Below are 16,655 nucleotides of genomic sequence, written 5' to 3' on the forward strand. Positions count from 1 at the left end.
TCTGATGGCTGGTGGCCCTCTCCCTCCCTGCCCCGCCCCGCCCCGCCCCGCCCCCCCCCCTTCTGTTGTAGCTCTCCAGTCTGCACGAGCACCCCCTCCTGCTCTCAGCACTTTCCTCAAGCGGATTCCTCCATCCCCAACTGCACTTCACCCACGACCATATATGCATAAATCTGGAGAGGCCTCTTTAGCCCTTTAGAGTCCGGATCCCTAATGTACCTTCTACCAAATGCAGACTATTGCACTGTAGACTGAAGAAACCAGGACATCTGCCTCATAAGCCTTTCCAGGGCTGAAGCAGAAATGTCTCTCTTCATGTAATCTTGGCAGTCACAAGCCAGCTTTTGATCTCTCTACCGCAGTCCAGGGAGACAGGAGTAATCACATGGCCACACAGCTAGAGACTGCCAGCCCGACTCGGCTGTCACCTTTCCAAACACCTTTGCAGTCAGAGGAGCCAGGCAGCTCCAGACTGGTCCTCACTCTCCATAGCTGTGTCTGTGCTTCCGCGGCAGCTGTGGGGAGAAGCTCCCGGGGCCACCTTTGTTTCATATGCTTTTCATTGTGTTGCAGTTCAATAAACCTTTTAAGTTGTCCCTGTAATTTTCAGTACGCTCCAAGGGAATGCTCATATCTTCTATTGTATAGATCTGTGGTCAGACTGTAATGCTGCCTCCTCACCGCCCCAGCTGTTCTTCCCTCCACACAAGCACCGAGTGTTTCCCAGTTTGGCTTTTCTTTCGTCTGAGCCCTTTCTCTTGTCTAGGGTAATAGAGTCATGGAGGAGAATAGTATTGTCCATATGAGGGGTCAAGTGGACCCAGTGTGTACAGGGAAAGATCACTGGGCTGGAGGCCAGGAGAGCTAGTCTCTAGACCCAGCTGCGACCAGCTAGCTTTGCAACCCTGGGCAAGTAATTTAACTTCTCTGGATTTCACGTGTCCTCTGAGGTCTCTTCCAGTTCTAAGATTCTCCGATTCCATGTGGCCATTTCAGCTCTTGTCACTTCAGAACTCTCCCTCCTTCTGTTTGGCTGTTGTGGTAAATAGATAATTTTATGTAATATAGCTTCTGACATTATAGTCACAACTCAGCATGTGTTCCTTTCTGCTGATGAACTGTCCAGTCCCGGACCATGCCAGAGAGTAAATTGGGAACCTGGCACGACTCAGATTCTGCTTGGACTTTCCAAAAGGCCAGATGGCACCGCATTTTGGAGTGCCAGTTGGGCCTGCTTCTTCATATTCTTTCCTATCTGTCTGGTAGAAATCACCCAGTCTCAAGTCCACCTATTATTCAGGCAGCTGGACCAGATTTGTACAAAAGGAACGCATACTTCTTGGAAACCTAGGCCTTCTCCAAGGTGACCTGATGCTCCACGTAGACGTCTTTCAGATCAGAAACTAGAATTTCAGCCACCAATCAATTAGCATCATCAAATAGGAGAGGCCCACATTCCAGTACAACTGGTCTTCATGGGGAGGTCAATATCTGAAGGGAAGGAGGAGAGTTGTTCTGCTCGCTCTGATTTAATTATGACTTCGTGATTGATTCAGGGATGTGGACGCAAATATGAATGAGCCAGCTCTCAGGACCAGCTGTCAAGCAAGCACTTGGCTTGTAATCTGCTGTCATCCCCCTGGTTCCAAACACTCCCAGCTTGACAGCTCACCAGCTAGTTTAAGTGTTTGTCTCCTTCTGTGCTCTGATTCATATCCTGGGGGCCTGAGGATCTCCGACTGTGGAAGGGCACGCCCACTAGGCTCTTTGCTGGCTGGTAACATCCCAGTGATTTGAATTACAAATTACATTTGACTTAGCAGGCCCGATAGTTCCTCCTTTAGTACAAATAGTGTGAGAGCCCTCCACATGAGATGGAAAATCACCCGTAACTGTGCTGTCAAAAGTTGGCATTTGTAATGAGGCATTCCTGCTGGTTACCTCCAGAGGTCCCTGTTCTACAACCACTTAATACTACTTTCTTGAGTTTTCACTAACAATTCTCAAGAGCTCTCACTGACATCTTTGGATATTGTTTGAGTTAATGGTTTGTTTAGAGGAAAGGGCCTTCTTCTCTGGGGAGAAGAATGGGCACTTGGAGTATGGAGAACTGGCAACAGGCGTTCTGCCCTGAAAGAGTGGAAGAACTGGGAAAGAGAAAAAGAGGATAATGGGAAATGCAGAAAAAACAAATGGTTAACAGAAAGCATCTGTGGCTACCTAATGCACGAACCTAGAAGTCCTGATCTACTTCTCACAACTACTATGTCTTTCTGTAGCCGCAGAGGGTAACTGGGCGACCACAATTTGAGAGCATCCAGTTTCTTCTGATATGATTTGGTTTTCACTGCGCAACCCTCCGAGGTGAATTGGGTGTCCTCAGTGTATTTTCCAACTGAGAAATATAATAACCAGCTGTCACCATTTTAGTTCTCTAACTAGTTACCCTTTTCATTATAAATTTGCCTTCTGATTTCGGTTCCTTCCCTGGACAGTGCAGTTACCAGGAATCAGCCCTCCGTAGGCTGGCTGAGAAAATCAAGTGTCTAGACCCCTGAGACTGAGTTTCGAGCCCTGGAACTTCTGCAGGCTGTGTGCATGACCAGGTCCCCTCTCAGCAGTTAACCACATCTCACGAACATCCACCGAACAGTACTTTCTGCTTAAGTCTTGTTTCCCAAGGGACATGGATTCCTCCTTCACCCTAGCTCACCCCCCGGGAGGAAGGGGAGTATGAACAGTAAGTATCCCTAAGCTGCAGGCAAAGGAAACTGGCTCTTCCCGTCTTCCAGGAAGCCTCGTCCCCCTCCAGCCAGAGGCTTTGAACACCAAAGCATAGCCCAGTTTGTGGCCAGTGTTACTTTCTCTCCACCCTTTGCCATACAAGATCCTCAGCTATTTTTGCATACCTCCACCCCCATCCCCACCCTTAGATTCTAGAGAACACCAATAAACTGTTTTTGCACTACTGAACTGCATCAGCAGGTATCTTGTGGCATCCCCTCACTTGAATGAGAAAATTAAACCTAAAGAGATCAAGCTGCCCGGCCAGGCTCACACAGAGTATTGGTGGAGGAGCCAGAACTAGAGCTCGGGCCTCATGACTTCAAGCACGGCTTTCCTACTGCATCACCTTGCTCCTCCGCCTTGTTCTGGTATTTGTATCTGCCAACCTTGGGGGCACTGAATATATGCAGGTGAGAGAGGTGAAGTGAAAGATCCGATGTAGAAAAAAGAGACAGGAAAGAGCTGAAGTTATTTATAGGAATTAAATAAGCAGAGAAGGCACACAGACTCCAGTTTAAGTTCACATTGCTTCTGGATAAGTAGAAAGTACCTTTTCTTCTCTGAGTTTTACCTGACTTAAGAATGTGTCTGTAAGCAATAACATAATTTATAATTGTATACATATAAAATTATAAATTTTATCATTTACAACTTTAAAATGTAATATGGTCTTCTTTCAGTGACTATATATAAAACTTATAGGTATAGCTGGATAACAATAAATGGGAGAAAAGACAGTGGAAATTGCCTAGTCCTTCCTGGCTTATTTTTCCTGAGAACATGATTCTCACATGATTGCTAGTGTTTAACAGTAAATGTCAGAGAAAGAGAAAATGGCAAGAGGGAAGAGATTTTTTGCTGAGGACAGAAAAGACAAACAAAAATGGCTGCATCCCAAACCAGTAGGGTGGGGCCACTGCTCATCTCAAAGGGCGCAGATAGAGAGGACCAAGTGGCCGGTGGAAAACCTGTAGGGAGGAGGGGCAAGGCACTCACCCCTGCAGATGTTTAGCTGTCAATCAGTAACTGAAGGGTGAAGCCTTAGTGTACTAAGACGAGCCTCCTTATTCCTCACCTCCCATTCTTTCCGCTACATGGTTATTTCCTTTACTTTTTGTTGTCATGTTCTTTCCAGTGAGTTATGGATTAAAAACTAAGTTACCACTTTCTTAAATATGACTTAAATACAATTGAAAACTCTTTATTATGACTGAGTAGTTTTATCCCCCTCATTTAGAGAAAGCAAAATGCAAGTCCCTCTGCTGTACTAATTTAGTGTCTTTCTTTTTTCAGTGACCATGCAGCAGGTGGCCAGGACAGTGGCTAAAGTGGAACTTTCAGACCACGTGTGTGATGTGGTGTTTGCTCTCTTTGACTGCGATGGTGAGTGCGCCCCGAAGTTAGGCGGGAAACCCCACCTCACCTCCCTGGAAGCGGACCTCGTTTATACTGGAGCCTTGCAGGCAGCAGTGACGTAGCCCATACCTCTTCAGCCCGCCCCTTTCCCACATCAATAGCTCGGTCCTCAGCATCATGACATTGAGAAATGTAACCCCTGGCCTGATTTGTGTTTGCCATTTCTTCTTGTAATTTCAATTTGCCTGTAGGTCTGAATTAATTTACCACCATAAGGACTTTAAAAATGGAAACAACTCAACTATAGTCATGTTTTAAAGTTAAAGAAAGAAACTCAGATATAAAAGCTAAAGAAAAAAAAGGAAACAAAAATATTGGACCCAGCTTCCTGCTTAGTAGATCAGGAGCACTTGAGTATTTGAGTGTCTCCAGGAAGAAGACGCTGCTGCTGTCCGCCCCCAGGGCCCTCATGGGCTTTCGCACCCGCCAGGACATCTTGGTCCTGTCTGGCATTATTTCTCGGCTATGTCAGCTGACCTCATAATAATACTAATACTCACAATGGAGGCTCACACTTTTTTCAGTGGTTACTGTGCCAAGCTGCTCGTTTAGTCCTCTTACATAGACATTGTTTTTAACCACATTTTACAGATAAGGAAGCTGAGACTCAGAGAGTTGGTCATTTCCCCAGGATCATAAAGGCAGTAGCAGGTGGTAAACCGGGATCTGAGTGGAAGCTGTGCCTCCTCCCTCAGTGCTATAGTGCCCTCGCTCTGCTCACAGCCAGGGCTCACTGTTCATCTGCCTCCCGGAAGCGAGGCTCGGAAATTCAAGAACCAGCTCAAAATTTTCTGCTTATGTGAAACCTCCCGTCTTGGTCCCAGGAGAATGAATAACTCTGGGGGTTTTTTTGTTTTTTTTATTTCTTCACTTGGTTCAATGTGTCCACGTTACTACATGTTACACTCCACCTCTGTATATGCGGCCTCACTTCCCTACCAAATCCTAAGCTTCTTAAGGATAGTTACACACCCTGTTTACCTTTGGACACCCCTCCCCATAAACCTCGGATAGGACTTTGCACGTAACAGCCATTCATTAACTTAAGTTATTAAGCTGAACTTGAGTCATTTAAATCTGCCACCTGCACCCACAGGCAAGGTCTGTGAGTCAAAGAAAGCCCCAGGATTAGGACAAGGAAATGGCCTCGTCCTCAGGCAGGGGTAGCTCCTTCTGTGGGCTGCCCTGCCCATTATGACACATGGGGATACCACTAGTTATATGTCGATTTTTTAATTAAAATTAGCTAAAATTAAATAGACTTTAAGACTCAGTTCTTTGTTGTCTTTAGCCACATTTTAAGTGCTCAGTAGCCACATGTGGCCAATGGCTACTATATTGCTTAGCACAGATTTAAAAAAAAAAAACATTTTCCTCATCAAAGAGACTTCTGAGGAAAAATACTGCTATAGAGAGATTAACCGTCCCCAGATTTTTTTAATTTTAATTACATTTAGATGGTTTGAGTGTTTTCAAAAAAAAAAAAACATTTCTTTTTATCATTTTTGAAGCCAATATCCTAGATCTGGTCTGTGAAATGAATACGGGAATAAAGACCACCAGCCTCACAGTTCCCCTCTTCTCCTAGGAGGGCCTGGGAAATTATATTTGATTTTTCCAGGCTTTTAGAAGCAGGCTCTGTCAATATCTGCTTGAATCACCTTTAGAAAATCATTTAACATCTCTGGGGCTTATTTTCTGCAAATTATATAATTATCTAACCACTATGCTGTACACCCAAAACTAATATAAAATAATACTGAATATCAACTGCAATAGAAAAATAAAAAAGTAAAGTAAAAAGTCATCTTTATTTCCACTCTTAGGTTAAAACGTCAGAGGACAGAGAACTGTGACTTTCTTTTTTTTCTTTTTTTTTTTGGGGGGGGTGGTTGTAACAGTAGAATTTATTTAAAGTAAAATGGTACAGAGAGAACTGTGACTTTCAAACGGGCTTCTCCACCGCAGAGTTGAGAGTGGGGCTGCCGTTCACACAGGCACACACAGAACTCGCAGCCACACACCTGGGTCGCCGGTGACAGAAGCAGTTCAGGCCGGTCAGCTCTGGCCTTAGGGAAGCAGGACACAAACCCCACTGTAGTTTGAGTGAAATGACCTCAGGTTTTCCCCTGGTTGGTGTGGCTCAGCTGGAGCATCGTCCCAGACATTGAAAGGTCGCTGGTTCAGTGCCAGTCAGGGCACACACCTAGGTTGCAAGTTCACTCCCTGATACAAAAAGGCCACAAATAGATGTTTCTCTCTCCCTCCCTTTCTTTCTTTCTAAAAGCAATAAAAAAAAATGTCCTCAGTAAGGATAAAATAATAATAATAAATCAGTTTTACTCTTGTAAAAAAATGACCTCAGATTTTTTCACCTTAAGCTTCTTTTTATATACAAAATATTAAGAATCTTGTTTAGACTTTTTTGTCCTTTTAATTACATTTTTAGTAAGCCATATTATTGATTGCTTCAGCCCAGCCAGGCTACTTTTAAACTTTTTATATTGAAGTATAAATACATTCAGAAAACTGCAAATATCATAAGTATACACACTGATCATTTAGAAGCTGAGCGCACCTGTGTAACCACCATTATCCAGAAGCATCACATCACCTGGACCATGAGCCCCCTGGTGCTGCCCTCTAGTCGCTTGCACCCCCCAGGGCAGCCCCTTTCCTGACTGGTACCTCAGGCTAGTTTAACCTCTTTTTGTTTGTTTAGTCTTGCTGTGAGGTTTCTCTGAGGCTGCAGTTCTCTCCAGCCAGAAAGCATGGGCTAGTTTCAGGTTTCCAGGTACTGCCTACAAAAGTAAACCATTTATTTATTCCCTCTTTCCACTCTCCTTCCAGGCTGATTAATAGCGGAGAGGTCTGGTTTCTGGTCTCCCCTTGCCTTATCACCACCAGTAACGGTTGCCATTCAGTCAGCAGGCATTAGTCATGGGAATCTAGTCAAAGGGTAACTGCCTCCTACTATTATTTATTTTTGGAGTGAGGAGAAGGGAGGGAGGGAGAAAGGGAGAGAAACATCAATCAGTTGCCTTTTGCACACTCCCAATCTGGCACCTGGCCCACAACCCAGGCATGTGCCGTGACTGGGAATTGAACCAGCGGCCTTAGGTTTGCAGGATGATGCCCAACCCACTGAGCACACCAGTCAGGGCTGCCTTCTACTATTGGAATCGACACTGTTCCATGTGACTTGGAAGGTGACCTTGGGTTAAACCAGATGTTCTCTAAGTTCTCTTCCAGACCTGAGAGTCTGCCATCAAAGATAGTGGAATGGGAATCCATGTGGAAATGGGCTCAGTCCAGAGCCAGATTACAACTTTGGTTTTCACAGTGAAAAGCCCTCATCTCTCAGCCGGACTATCGTAGCAGTCTCCTCATTGGCTCCCATACTCTAGTCTTGCCGCTCTGTGGTCCCATCCCCATGTATCCATCCAGAGGAATCTGTCCAAATGGAAATCTAACCACATCTCGCTCTCCTGCTTCCAGTCTTTCCTGTTGCTCCACCACCTAGAAGATAAAGTGCAGACCCTTTAACGAGACCCTTGGGACCTGTCTCCTGCCTGCCTCATTAGTTCCCTTGCCACGCCCCTCCTCCATGAGTCCAGCAGTACTAACTACTTGTAGTTCTCCATCAGCAGTGCTGCCCCCTGCCAACACCTTTGCTGATGCTACTAGTGTAACCAGAAAAGACACCGGCATTCAGGCTGCCTGTCACTACCAAATCCAATAAGCAATGACAGTGATTGAATCTTTTATAGGCACTTTATTCAGACGGCCAGCTATCCGAGAAGATGGCGGGTTCATACCCTAACAAACCATCTTGCTCTTTCTTTCCCAGCCAAATCTTTTTTAAGGGGATTGGGGGAGGGCAAACAAGGTGTCAGCGAAAGCCTTTGAAATTCAACAGTTGCCTCCAAGGGGGAAGGGTAGTCCCTTGCTTCTTCTTGGTACAGACATCTCCAGACTGAGGTAATCTCCAGCCAGTGCCCCAGGAGGTCAACTGCTGAATCCCAGGCGCCAGGATGGGCCTTATCTGTAGTTACTGAAACAAAAACTTAACATACACATTACTTGCTAGATTTATGACTATTTACCTTAAGCTAAATTTTCCCAAGTCTTAAACCCCTATCACTACCACTACCTGGAATGTCTTCCATCTCACTCTCCTTCACTCTCCATCTTGTTCTTCCTTTAGAATTCAACTTCAGAGTCGCCCCCAGAAAACCTTGACTGCCCTGCTCCACCAGCTCCAGCCTGGGGTAGAGATTCTTCCTCCATGCCCCACGGCACTTCCCGTTCACCCACTGGCATGACCGCATGGCCGAGGGCATGGGCTCATCTCTCCCACAGCCTGGAAGTGTGTCAAGGGACAGAGCCTGATTTATCCCCTAATTCACAACACCTAGCACAGGACCTGACATATATTCTTGTTCAACTTTTGTCACACTGCACTGTCACAGTTGCACACAAACATAACAGAAGGAGCAAACCAGTTCATTTGAAGCCAAGAGAATCAAATTTGGCTGTGAGAGACCATTGGGCTTTACTACCCACATTGTGTGAACAGTGGGATTTTCTCAGTCTTTTGTTACAAGGCCTCCGCTTACCCTGTTGTATTTGCCTCTTCCTCTAGGCAATGGGGAGCTGAGCAACAAGGAATTTGTGTCCATCATGAAGCAGCGGCTGATGAGAGGCCTGGAGAAGCCCAAAGACATGGGCTTCACCCGCCTCATGCAGGCCATGTGGAAGTGTGCGCAGGAAACTGCCTGGGACTTCGCTCTGCCCAAACAGTAACCCGAAACAGCCAGAGGGGGCCACCTCCTTCACCCCAAACACCCTGGCCCCATGAGCAGAGCCTCTGCACAGCCCCTCCTGCTACTGCTTCTGGAAGTAGTGTCCCCCTCCTTTTGGGAGTGACCTCAGGATTCAGCCAGTTCCCCCCTCCATGTCCCCTGCCCGTGTTCCTCTAGGCTCCGATTCTGCCCCTTGATCACCCCCATCGGTTCTCAGAAACGTCAGTCCTGAACACTCACATCTGGCACCTTCAGCAGCACTACCCATTCAAGCACCGTACGGATGAAGAATGCAGGGACATTCTCAGATACCTACCAACCCGGGGGAACACCCAGTTCTCGAGTCATTTTCACTGTGGATTTATATTAATAAGAACATTCCTTGCTTTTTCTCCTGCTGGTGCTTTTAAGCTCTAAGTTGGGAAAGCCTCTGGCAGGCAAAAGGAAGTCTGTGATGAATGATAATGAGGATGACTGGGCCACCCTGAGCTGGCAGGAAGCCTGAGCCGCAGAAAGGCCCTGTGTCCTTCCCCAGGGAGGCCCTGAGGCCTGCTGATGTGCACAGCGGCAATGAAGCAAGATTTGGAATGGACAGCAGCTGCTCAGTGAGCAGCCTGATGGAGTCCACATCCCCTGCCAGCGCCATCTCCCCTCCAGGGACGGGCCTCTGAAGCTGGGGCCTGGCCCGGACCTGCCTGCCCTCTGTATTAAACACTTGTAAAATATCACTTTAAGTATAGCAGTTTCCAATAAATGCCCCCAAAAGTGTCTACTTTATTTGTCTCCTTTATTTTAGGATTCTCTGGGGCCCTTTTCATTTCAGTTCTCCACTGGGTTTGAGATCCTGCTAGGAAAAGACCTGTTTTCTTTCTACCAGAGTCTGATTCTTCCTGTTGAAAGGCAACTTTAGGCACAAACGAAAAGTGAAGTCATTTTGGAGGTTAGTGGTGGTGCAGCAACAAAAGCTGGCACAGGCATTCAGCAACCTCAGTACTGGAGTTCTGGCTAAGAAAGGATTCAGAGCCAAGATTTGGACTGTAACAGAAAGTTTACTTAGAAAGTCACAGAAGTAGAAGTGACCCATGGATGGCTCAGGAAACAAGTTACAGAGGCAAAAGAAGGGCCCTTGGAATTCAGGAGAGAGAGGCAAGGAAAACACGCCTAGGAGGAGGGGTGGGGAAAGGCAGAGGTGTGCTCCATGAAGTGAGCCTGCAGGGTCCTCCGCCCTAAAGGCTTTTAGGGGCTGTCCCAGGGGAGGATCTCAGTAGCACATGCATCAGCTTTCCAGGTGTGTCCTTTCGGAGTCATGGTCTCTACTGATTGGTCAGTGCATCTAGTCCTGTTGTCAGCCATGGGTTGCTTGTCTGGTTTTGCTTTTCTGAGGCCTAGATGTTACCTCTAGGGGTCGATGCTTAAGGGAGTGGACATTCAAAGGTCTGCGTGAGAGCCACATGAGGCCACTCTTCAGCACCTTGTACCACTTCCAAGGGGGTCTACCACATGACTTGCAACATGCCTGGAGAGGAAAAATCAGGGAGGGTCTGAACCACACAATCAGGAATATGAAAGTTCAGGGGGTCTAAACCGCAGACCAACGATACCATAGGGGAGAAAAGATTCCCCTTTGGGGGTGTTACAGGGTGCAGCCAAGAGGGGGGACCCCAAATGGGCATTTGAAATGGGGTCTAGAACTCAAGGTGTCCAGGAGATTTTAAAATGTCTTCACCCCTTCCCCCACAGATATGAGTTGGGGGAAGGGACACACAGAGCAAGAACATGCAGGGCTGTTTTGTACAGCAACAGCTTTGCAGCTAATCCATGGCATAGTCATTTAACATACCTATAGCCTTTGGCTGGTCACTTAGATATGCTAAATAGCTGTGGCCATGCTCTGGGCCAGGGGGATGGAAAGGGACTTTCCCACCCAAGATGTGACTGGGGGGCAGGTCCTTCAAGTTACAGCGCCTGCGCGAGAGCTCGGAGAAGATTGGCTCCATGACATGGGGCTGCACCTGCCCAGACCCACAATGGCAGCCCAGTAAAGCTGGAAGAATATAAGATTACTGGCAGGTGTAACTGAGTGTGGGAGGAGTCAGAAATGGGGCTGCAGAGGAAGATTGGCACAGGGATTTAAACCCAGACACGGCAGCCATTGAGGGAGAGAAGCACGCGGTTTGGGCTGAGTGGGGACTCCCGTGGCCCTGGAGGAGAGAGGACCATGTGGCTGGAGCAGTGGAGAGAGAACCTCGTGCATTTGCCAGAGTGGGAACCCCCGCAGCTTTAGTAGGGGGAACCACCACTCGGCTTTAGCAGAGATCCAGGCGACAGAGCTTAGGGTGCCAGGAATCCAGGGAGGTCTCCCATCCAAGACGGATTACTGGGAAGAACCAGGGGCTGCCTGAGCCAAGGACTTCTATTTCCTTTCCTGAGATATGGTACCCCAGACTGGGCAAAGGGGGAAGGAAGGACTGTGTATGTTTGTGGGTGTTTTAAGGGACTTGAGGATTTTGATGAAGACATTAGGTCACTATTTTAAGTCTGTATAGCATTAAATAAACATTTCCTTTCCTTTTCACACATCTCTGGCATTGAGAGACATCTTTCCTATAGACGGCAGACCTAACGGACCTGGGGGTTCCTTTCGGTAATAGTATATCGTCCCAGGCCCCCCTTGGTGTTCTGTAACAGGGGAAGGTCCTTGTTTTCCCAGTTTTGCCCATTGCTAGGCACGCAGGGCTTTCCGCCCTGGTGACCTTCTGTACCTGGCCCATCATTCTTGTTTTGCTCACCTGTGTCTAACTGCCCACCACAGTGGCATTGCCCCAGCTTAATTTGTACAGCTTTTCATCCTGGGCAAACATACACAGTCCTTGATTACTCATGCCCCACAATAAGGAACTAAGGTTGGGTGATAGAGTTTATGAGAAATTATCTGATATGGCGGACCTAAGTTTTAAGAACCATAGCAACCAAAACAAAAAGGGAAAAAATAAGAACCATAGCAACCAGTGTTTTATATGGGCTCAAGTCTGCCACCAGCTCAGTGTGGCCTTGAGGAAGCAAGTGATTTCCCATCTGTTTCCTCAACTGTAAAATGACAGATAGGGTTGAGCTCAGTGGGCTCTAAGATTCCTTGCAGGTATAAAAGCCTCCCCTTCAGTTTTCCAGAATTCCTGCAGCCTCCAGTACCCCCAGGTCGTGTCTCCTGGCATGACAGTGTCTCAAGGCAGAGCCACTGCACCAAAAAGCCAGTGCTTCCTGCAAAGGCTGCAAGTAGGTAGGGAGTGCTTACCAGGCAAAACAGAGCAGAGGCCTGAGTCTGCACTTGTGGCTCCACAAGGGTAGCACCAACCCCAGCGTTTTCTCCCGAGAAGTTCTACAACCTCACTTCCAACATCGGGAGCGGATTAGATTATCTCCCAAAGGAATGTGCCACTCGTCTTCCACTCTTCTTTTTCTTGGAGTATTCCTGATACTCAAGTGTAGCTTTTGCCTTACTCATTGCCCCAGGGCTGAGGCATCAGCAAAATGTGAGGTTTTCTTAAAATTCTTCCAGAATCACACCCTAACTGGTGTGGCTCAGTGGAGTGAGTGCTGCCCTGTGAACTGAAGGATTGCCAGTTCAGTTCCCAGTCAGGGCACATGCCTGGGTTTCGGGTCAGGTCCCCAGTAGGGGGCGCGTGAGAGGCAACCACGTATTGATGTTTCTTTCCCTCTCTTCTTCCTTTCCCCTCTCTCTAAAAATAAATTAATAAATAATCTTTAAAAGTTAAAAAGCAAAAATAAATTTTAAAAAATAATTTTAAAAAATTCTCCAATTCTTGCCCTTAGGCTTCAGGGAGGGGAGGAAACTCAGAGGGGATCTCTGCTCCTGGGCTTCCTTGACCTTGGACTCAGCATCATCCACAAGGACAAGCAGGAAGAATATGGAGAAAGAGTTGCTAAGGTAAGAGGGCTTAAAAACAAGCATGGTCCTCAAAAATCATCATTTTACTAGCTTTTTGTAACCCACCTACCTTTAGCTCTAGTTGGAGCATATGCACTTGAACAAAATTAGAGTCTAAGACAAAAGAGAAGTCCAGGCAACAGCTGCTGCCAGACAGGCAAGAGAGAGCAGCAGCGTGGAAACCAAGAGCCAGGTCCCTGCCACAGTATCCTCACCAACCAACTCAGAAAGGAAGGAGGGAGCGGACACTGTTCAGCTTCTGGGCTTCAGGTGCCACCTTCTGGCAAGAAGGCTTAGTGCAGGCACTCGCTGGTCTGGAGCAAGGCGAGTGCGGCGAGGCCCTGACTCTGCTCCTGAGAATAGGCCTCCCAGGGACCTGGTGGCATGGGATGGGGTGGGATGAACATCCAGAGATGGGACACAATCATGGAGAGAAATTCTATGGACATCACTATACTTGAGATGAAGAAAAGAGCGATGCCTAGTACTGTTGCTCTCAGTGACTCTAGAGTGGGAATTTTTACCAGCAAACAAAAGGGTATACGTCACTCTATTCTCTCTACAACTCTTTATTGATTACCTACTATGTGCCAGGCACTGAGCAAGATCTTCTGGGAGAAGCAGAAGGGCCGTGTAATCCACATGTGGGGGTTCAGGGGAGGCTTGTAGAGGAAATGACTTTTTTTTTCAAAGGAAACCTGAATGTTGCGCAGGAGTTAACGAAGCAGGGCGGAGGCGTGTCCAGGCAGAGGGTGCTGAGTGTGCAAAGGTCCAAAGGCCAAAAAGCATGTTCCTGGGAACTAAAGTTCTAAGGAGTGTCCAGGACAGATGGTGGTCATTTTGGAACCCAAGAACTAATTCAAATGGTGGTCACTCACAAAAAAATAAAATTAAAAATACATATGGACATTTTAAAACTCATGGGTCATGAAAAACTCACGAGGAGAATTTTAAAATGCTTAGAACTGAATATGGTCATGAAAATAGTTGTGGGACACAAATAAAGAGAAACTTAAAAACTTATTAACAAGTTCCATACTCACAGAAGATGGACTGGCAATTAATAAGCTAAGCATCTGCCTCAAGGAGCTGGAAAAAGATCAACCCATTAATTCCAGAGCCAAAGAAAAAGTAAAAATAAGTAATATAAGTGTTTAGATGTATATAACTAGAACAAAAGCAGTTTAAAATAACATTGGGACCAATTTTATGCTAATAAATTTTAAATGGATAGTTTCCTACAAAATATAATTTGCCAAACAGACACAAGAAAAATAAAAAATCTGAATAGACTGTAAGAAATTGAATCAGTAGTTAAAAATCTACTTATAACAAAAAAAAACACAGATGGCTTTCTATGAAGGAGACAAAAAAAAATAGAACCAGAGCCTATAGGACCCCAATAAAAACTCTGGATTTTTATCTTAATCATAATTAAAGGATTTTAAGCAGGAAGATGGCACAATGAGCTTTGCATTTTGGAATGAAGACCGCGCCTGCAGTGCCACAGGTGGACGGGACCCAGATGGGAGACTGCTGTAATAATCAAGACAGAAGCTGCTAGAAGCCTGGATTAAGGGGATGGCTGCAGAGCTGAAGAGCCACTGACAGGTTGGGATATGGTTAGGTCAGCCATAGGGGATGGGGGAGCATGTTAATTGGAGGTGGGTAAGGGACTGGGAATAATTAAGGGTGAAACCCAGGTTTCTGTTTAGATAACTGGGTGTATAGTAGTGCTTTGCAATGGCATTGGGAAGCTGAGTGAGTCAGGTTTGGATCGAGGATGTTTTTTAACATCCTGGTGGAACTATCTAGTAGATAGTTAGATATAAGAATCTGGACCCAAGAAGGGGGGTTAGGGTGAAGATAGGGTTTGGGAATTTCCTAAAAGCCTGAGTTTTCCCAATTTCAAGGCCAACTAACCATGAACACAGAGTCTGAATCAGTTTCCCAACTGTAAAATACTAATGCCAGCTCCATCTCTTTCCCAAGGGAAGCTGAAAATAGAGAGCAGCAAAGTGAAAGGACTTTGAATCAAAGAACTTGTACATGGCGGGATATCCATGAGACAGACAAGTTCGCTAGAAAGGGCTGCGAATACCCTGTGCCTTTATCTTTCCAGCCTCCAGCCTCTGCCCCTCCTCAGTATCAAGAGCTGCTTCTCTAGGGAGAAAAAGAGAGTAAAGGACTAAAATGAAGATCCAAAGATGCTATGGGGAAACACTCATGTGTTCATTCAACAAATTTATTGAAGCTCAAATTGAAAATTCAATTACCTATCAGTAATTCAAAGTTTTGAGTGAATTTTCTTTTTTTAATATATTTTATTGATTATGCTATTACAATTGTCCCATTACCCCCCTTCATTCCCTCCACCCTTCATACCCTCTCCCACCCACATTCCCCCCCTTTAGTTCATGTCCATGGGTCATAAGTTCTTTAGCTTCTACATTTCCCATACTATTCTTGCCCTCCCCCTGTCTATTTTCTACCTACCATCTATGCTACTTATTCTCTATACCTTTTCCCCCTCTCTCCTCTTCCCACTCCCCTGTTGCTAACCCTCCATGTGATCTTCATTTCTGTGGTTCTGTTCCTATTCTAGTTGTTTGCTTAGTTTGTTTTCTGGTTTTGCTTTAGGTGTGGTTGCTAATAATTGTGAGTTTGCCGTCCTTTTACTATACATGTTTTTTATCTTCTTTTTCTTAGATAAGTCCCTTTAACATTTCATAAAATAAGGGCTTGGTGATGATGAATTCCTTTAACTTGACCTTATCTGAGAAATGCTTTATCTGCCCTTCCATTCTAAATGAAAGCTTTGCTGGATAGAGCAATCTTGGATGTAGATCCTTGCTTTTCATGACTTGGAATACTTCTTTCCAGCCTCTTCTTGCCTGCAAGGTCCCTTTTGAGAAATCAGCTGACAGTCTCATGGGAACTCCTTTGTAGGTGACTGTCTCCTTATCCCTTGCTGCTTCTAGGATTCTCTCCTTCATTTTTACCTTGGCTAATGTAATTATGATGTGTCTTGGTGTGTTCCTCTTTGGGTCCAAGTTCTTTGGGACTCTCTGAGCTTCCTGGACTTCCTGGACTTCCCGGAAGTCTATTTCCTTTGCCAGATTGGGGAAGTTCTCCTTTATTATTTTGTTCAAATAACTTTTCCACTTGTTGCTCTTCCTCTTCTCCTTCTGGCACCCCTATAATTCAGATGTTGGAATGTTTAAAGATGTCCTGGAGGTTCCTAAGCCTCTCATTTTTTTTGAATTCTTGTTTCTTCCTTCTTTTCTGTTTGGTTGTTTCTTTCTTCCTTCTGGTCTACTCCATTAAGTCCCAGTTTTCTTCCCATCACTATTGGTTCCCTGTGCATTTTCCTTCATTTCACTTAGGATTGCCTTCATTTTTTCATCTAATTTGTGACCAAATTCAACCAATTCTGTGAGCATCCTGATCACGAGTGCTTTGAACTGTGCATCTGATAGGTTGGCTATCTCTTGGTTGCTTAGTTGTATTTGCTGCGGAGCTTTGATCTGTTCTTCCATGTGGGCCATTTTTTTTTGTCTTGTTGCTCCTGTTATGTATGAGGGGTGGAGCCTTAGGTGCTCACCAGGGTGGGACAACCCTAGTAGCTGCATTGTGACGCTGTATGTCGGGGCGGGGTCCGAGAGGGAACAGTGGTGCTTGCTCCGCTCCCCTTTGGACTT

At 45.9% G+C, this 16,655-nt stretch overlaps 1 protein-coding gene across 4 annotated transcripts in view; it reads left to right on the top strand.

Annotated features, from left to right (window-relative positions):
* Window positions 1–9,780, top strand: part of MICU1 (mitochondrial calcium uptake 1) — a 231,387-nt gene extending 221,607 nt beyond the window's left edge. For all 4 annotated transcript variants that reach the window (XM_045842201.1, XM_045842198.1, XM_045842199.1 and 1 more), the window contains 2 exons: window positions 4,081–4,170; window positions 8,849–9,780. In XM_045842201.1, the coding sequence (XP_045698157.1) occupies window positions 4,081–4,170; window positions 8,849–9,009 (251 nt within the window). In that variant the 3' untranslated portion in view covers window positions 9,010–9,780. The remainder of the gene's footprint in view (window positions 1–4,080; window positions 4,171–8,848) is intronic.
* The last annotated feature ends 6,875 nt before the right edge of the window (window positions 9,781–16,655 follow it).

This window comes from Phyllostomus hastatus, unplaced genomic scaffold (genome assembly GCF_019186645.2).
Source record: "Phyllostomus hastatus isolate PE091 unplaced genomic scaffold, TTU_PhHast_1.1 phas_contig_38, whole genome shotgun sequence".
In the NCBI taxonomy this organism is placed as follows: domain Eukaryota; kingdom Metazoa; phylum Chordata; class Mammalia; order Chiroptera; family Phyllostomidae; genus Phyllostomus; species Phyllostomus hastatus.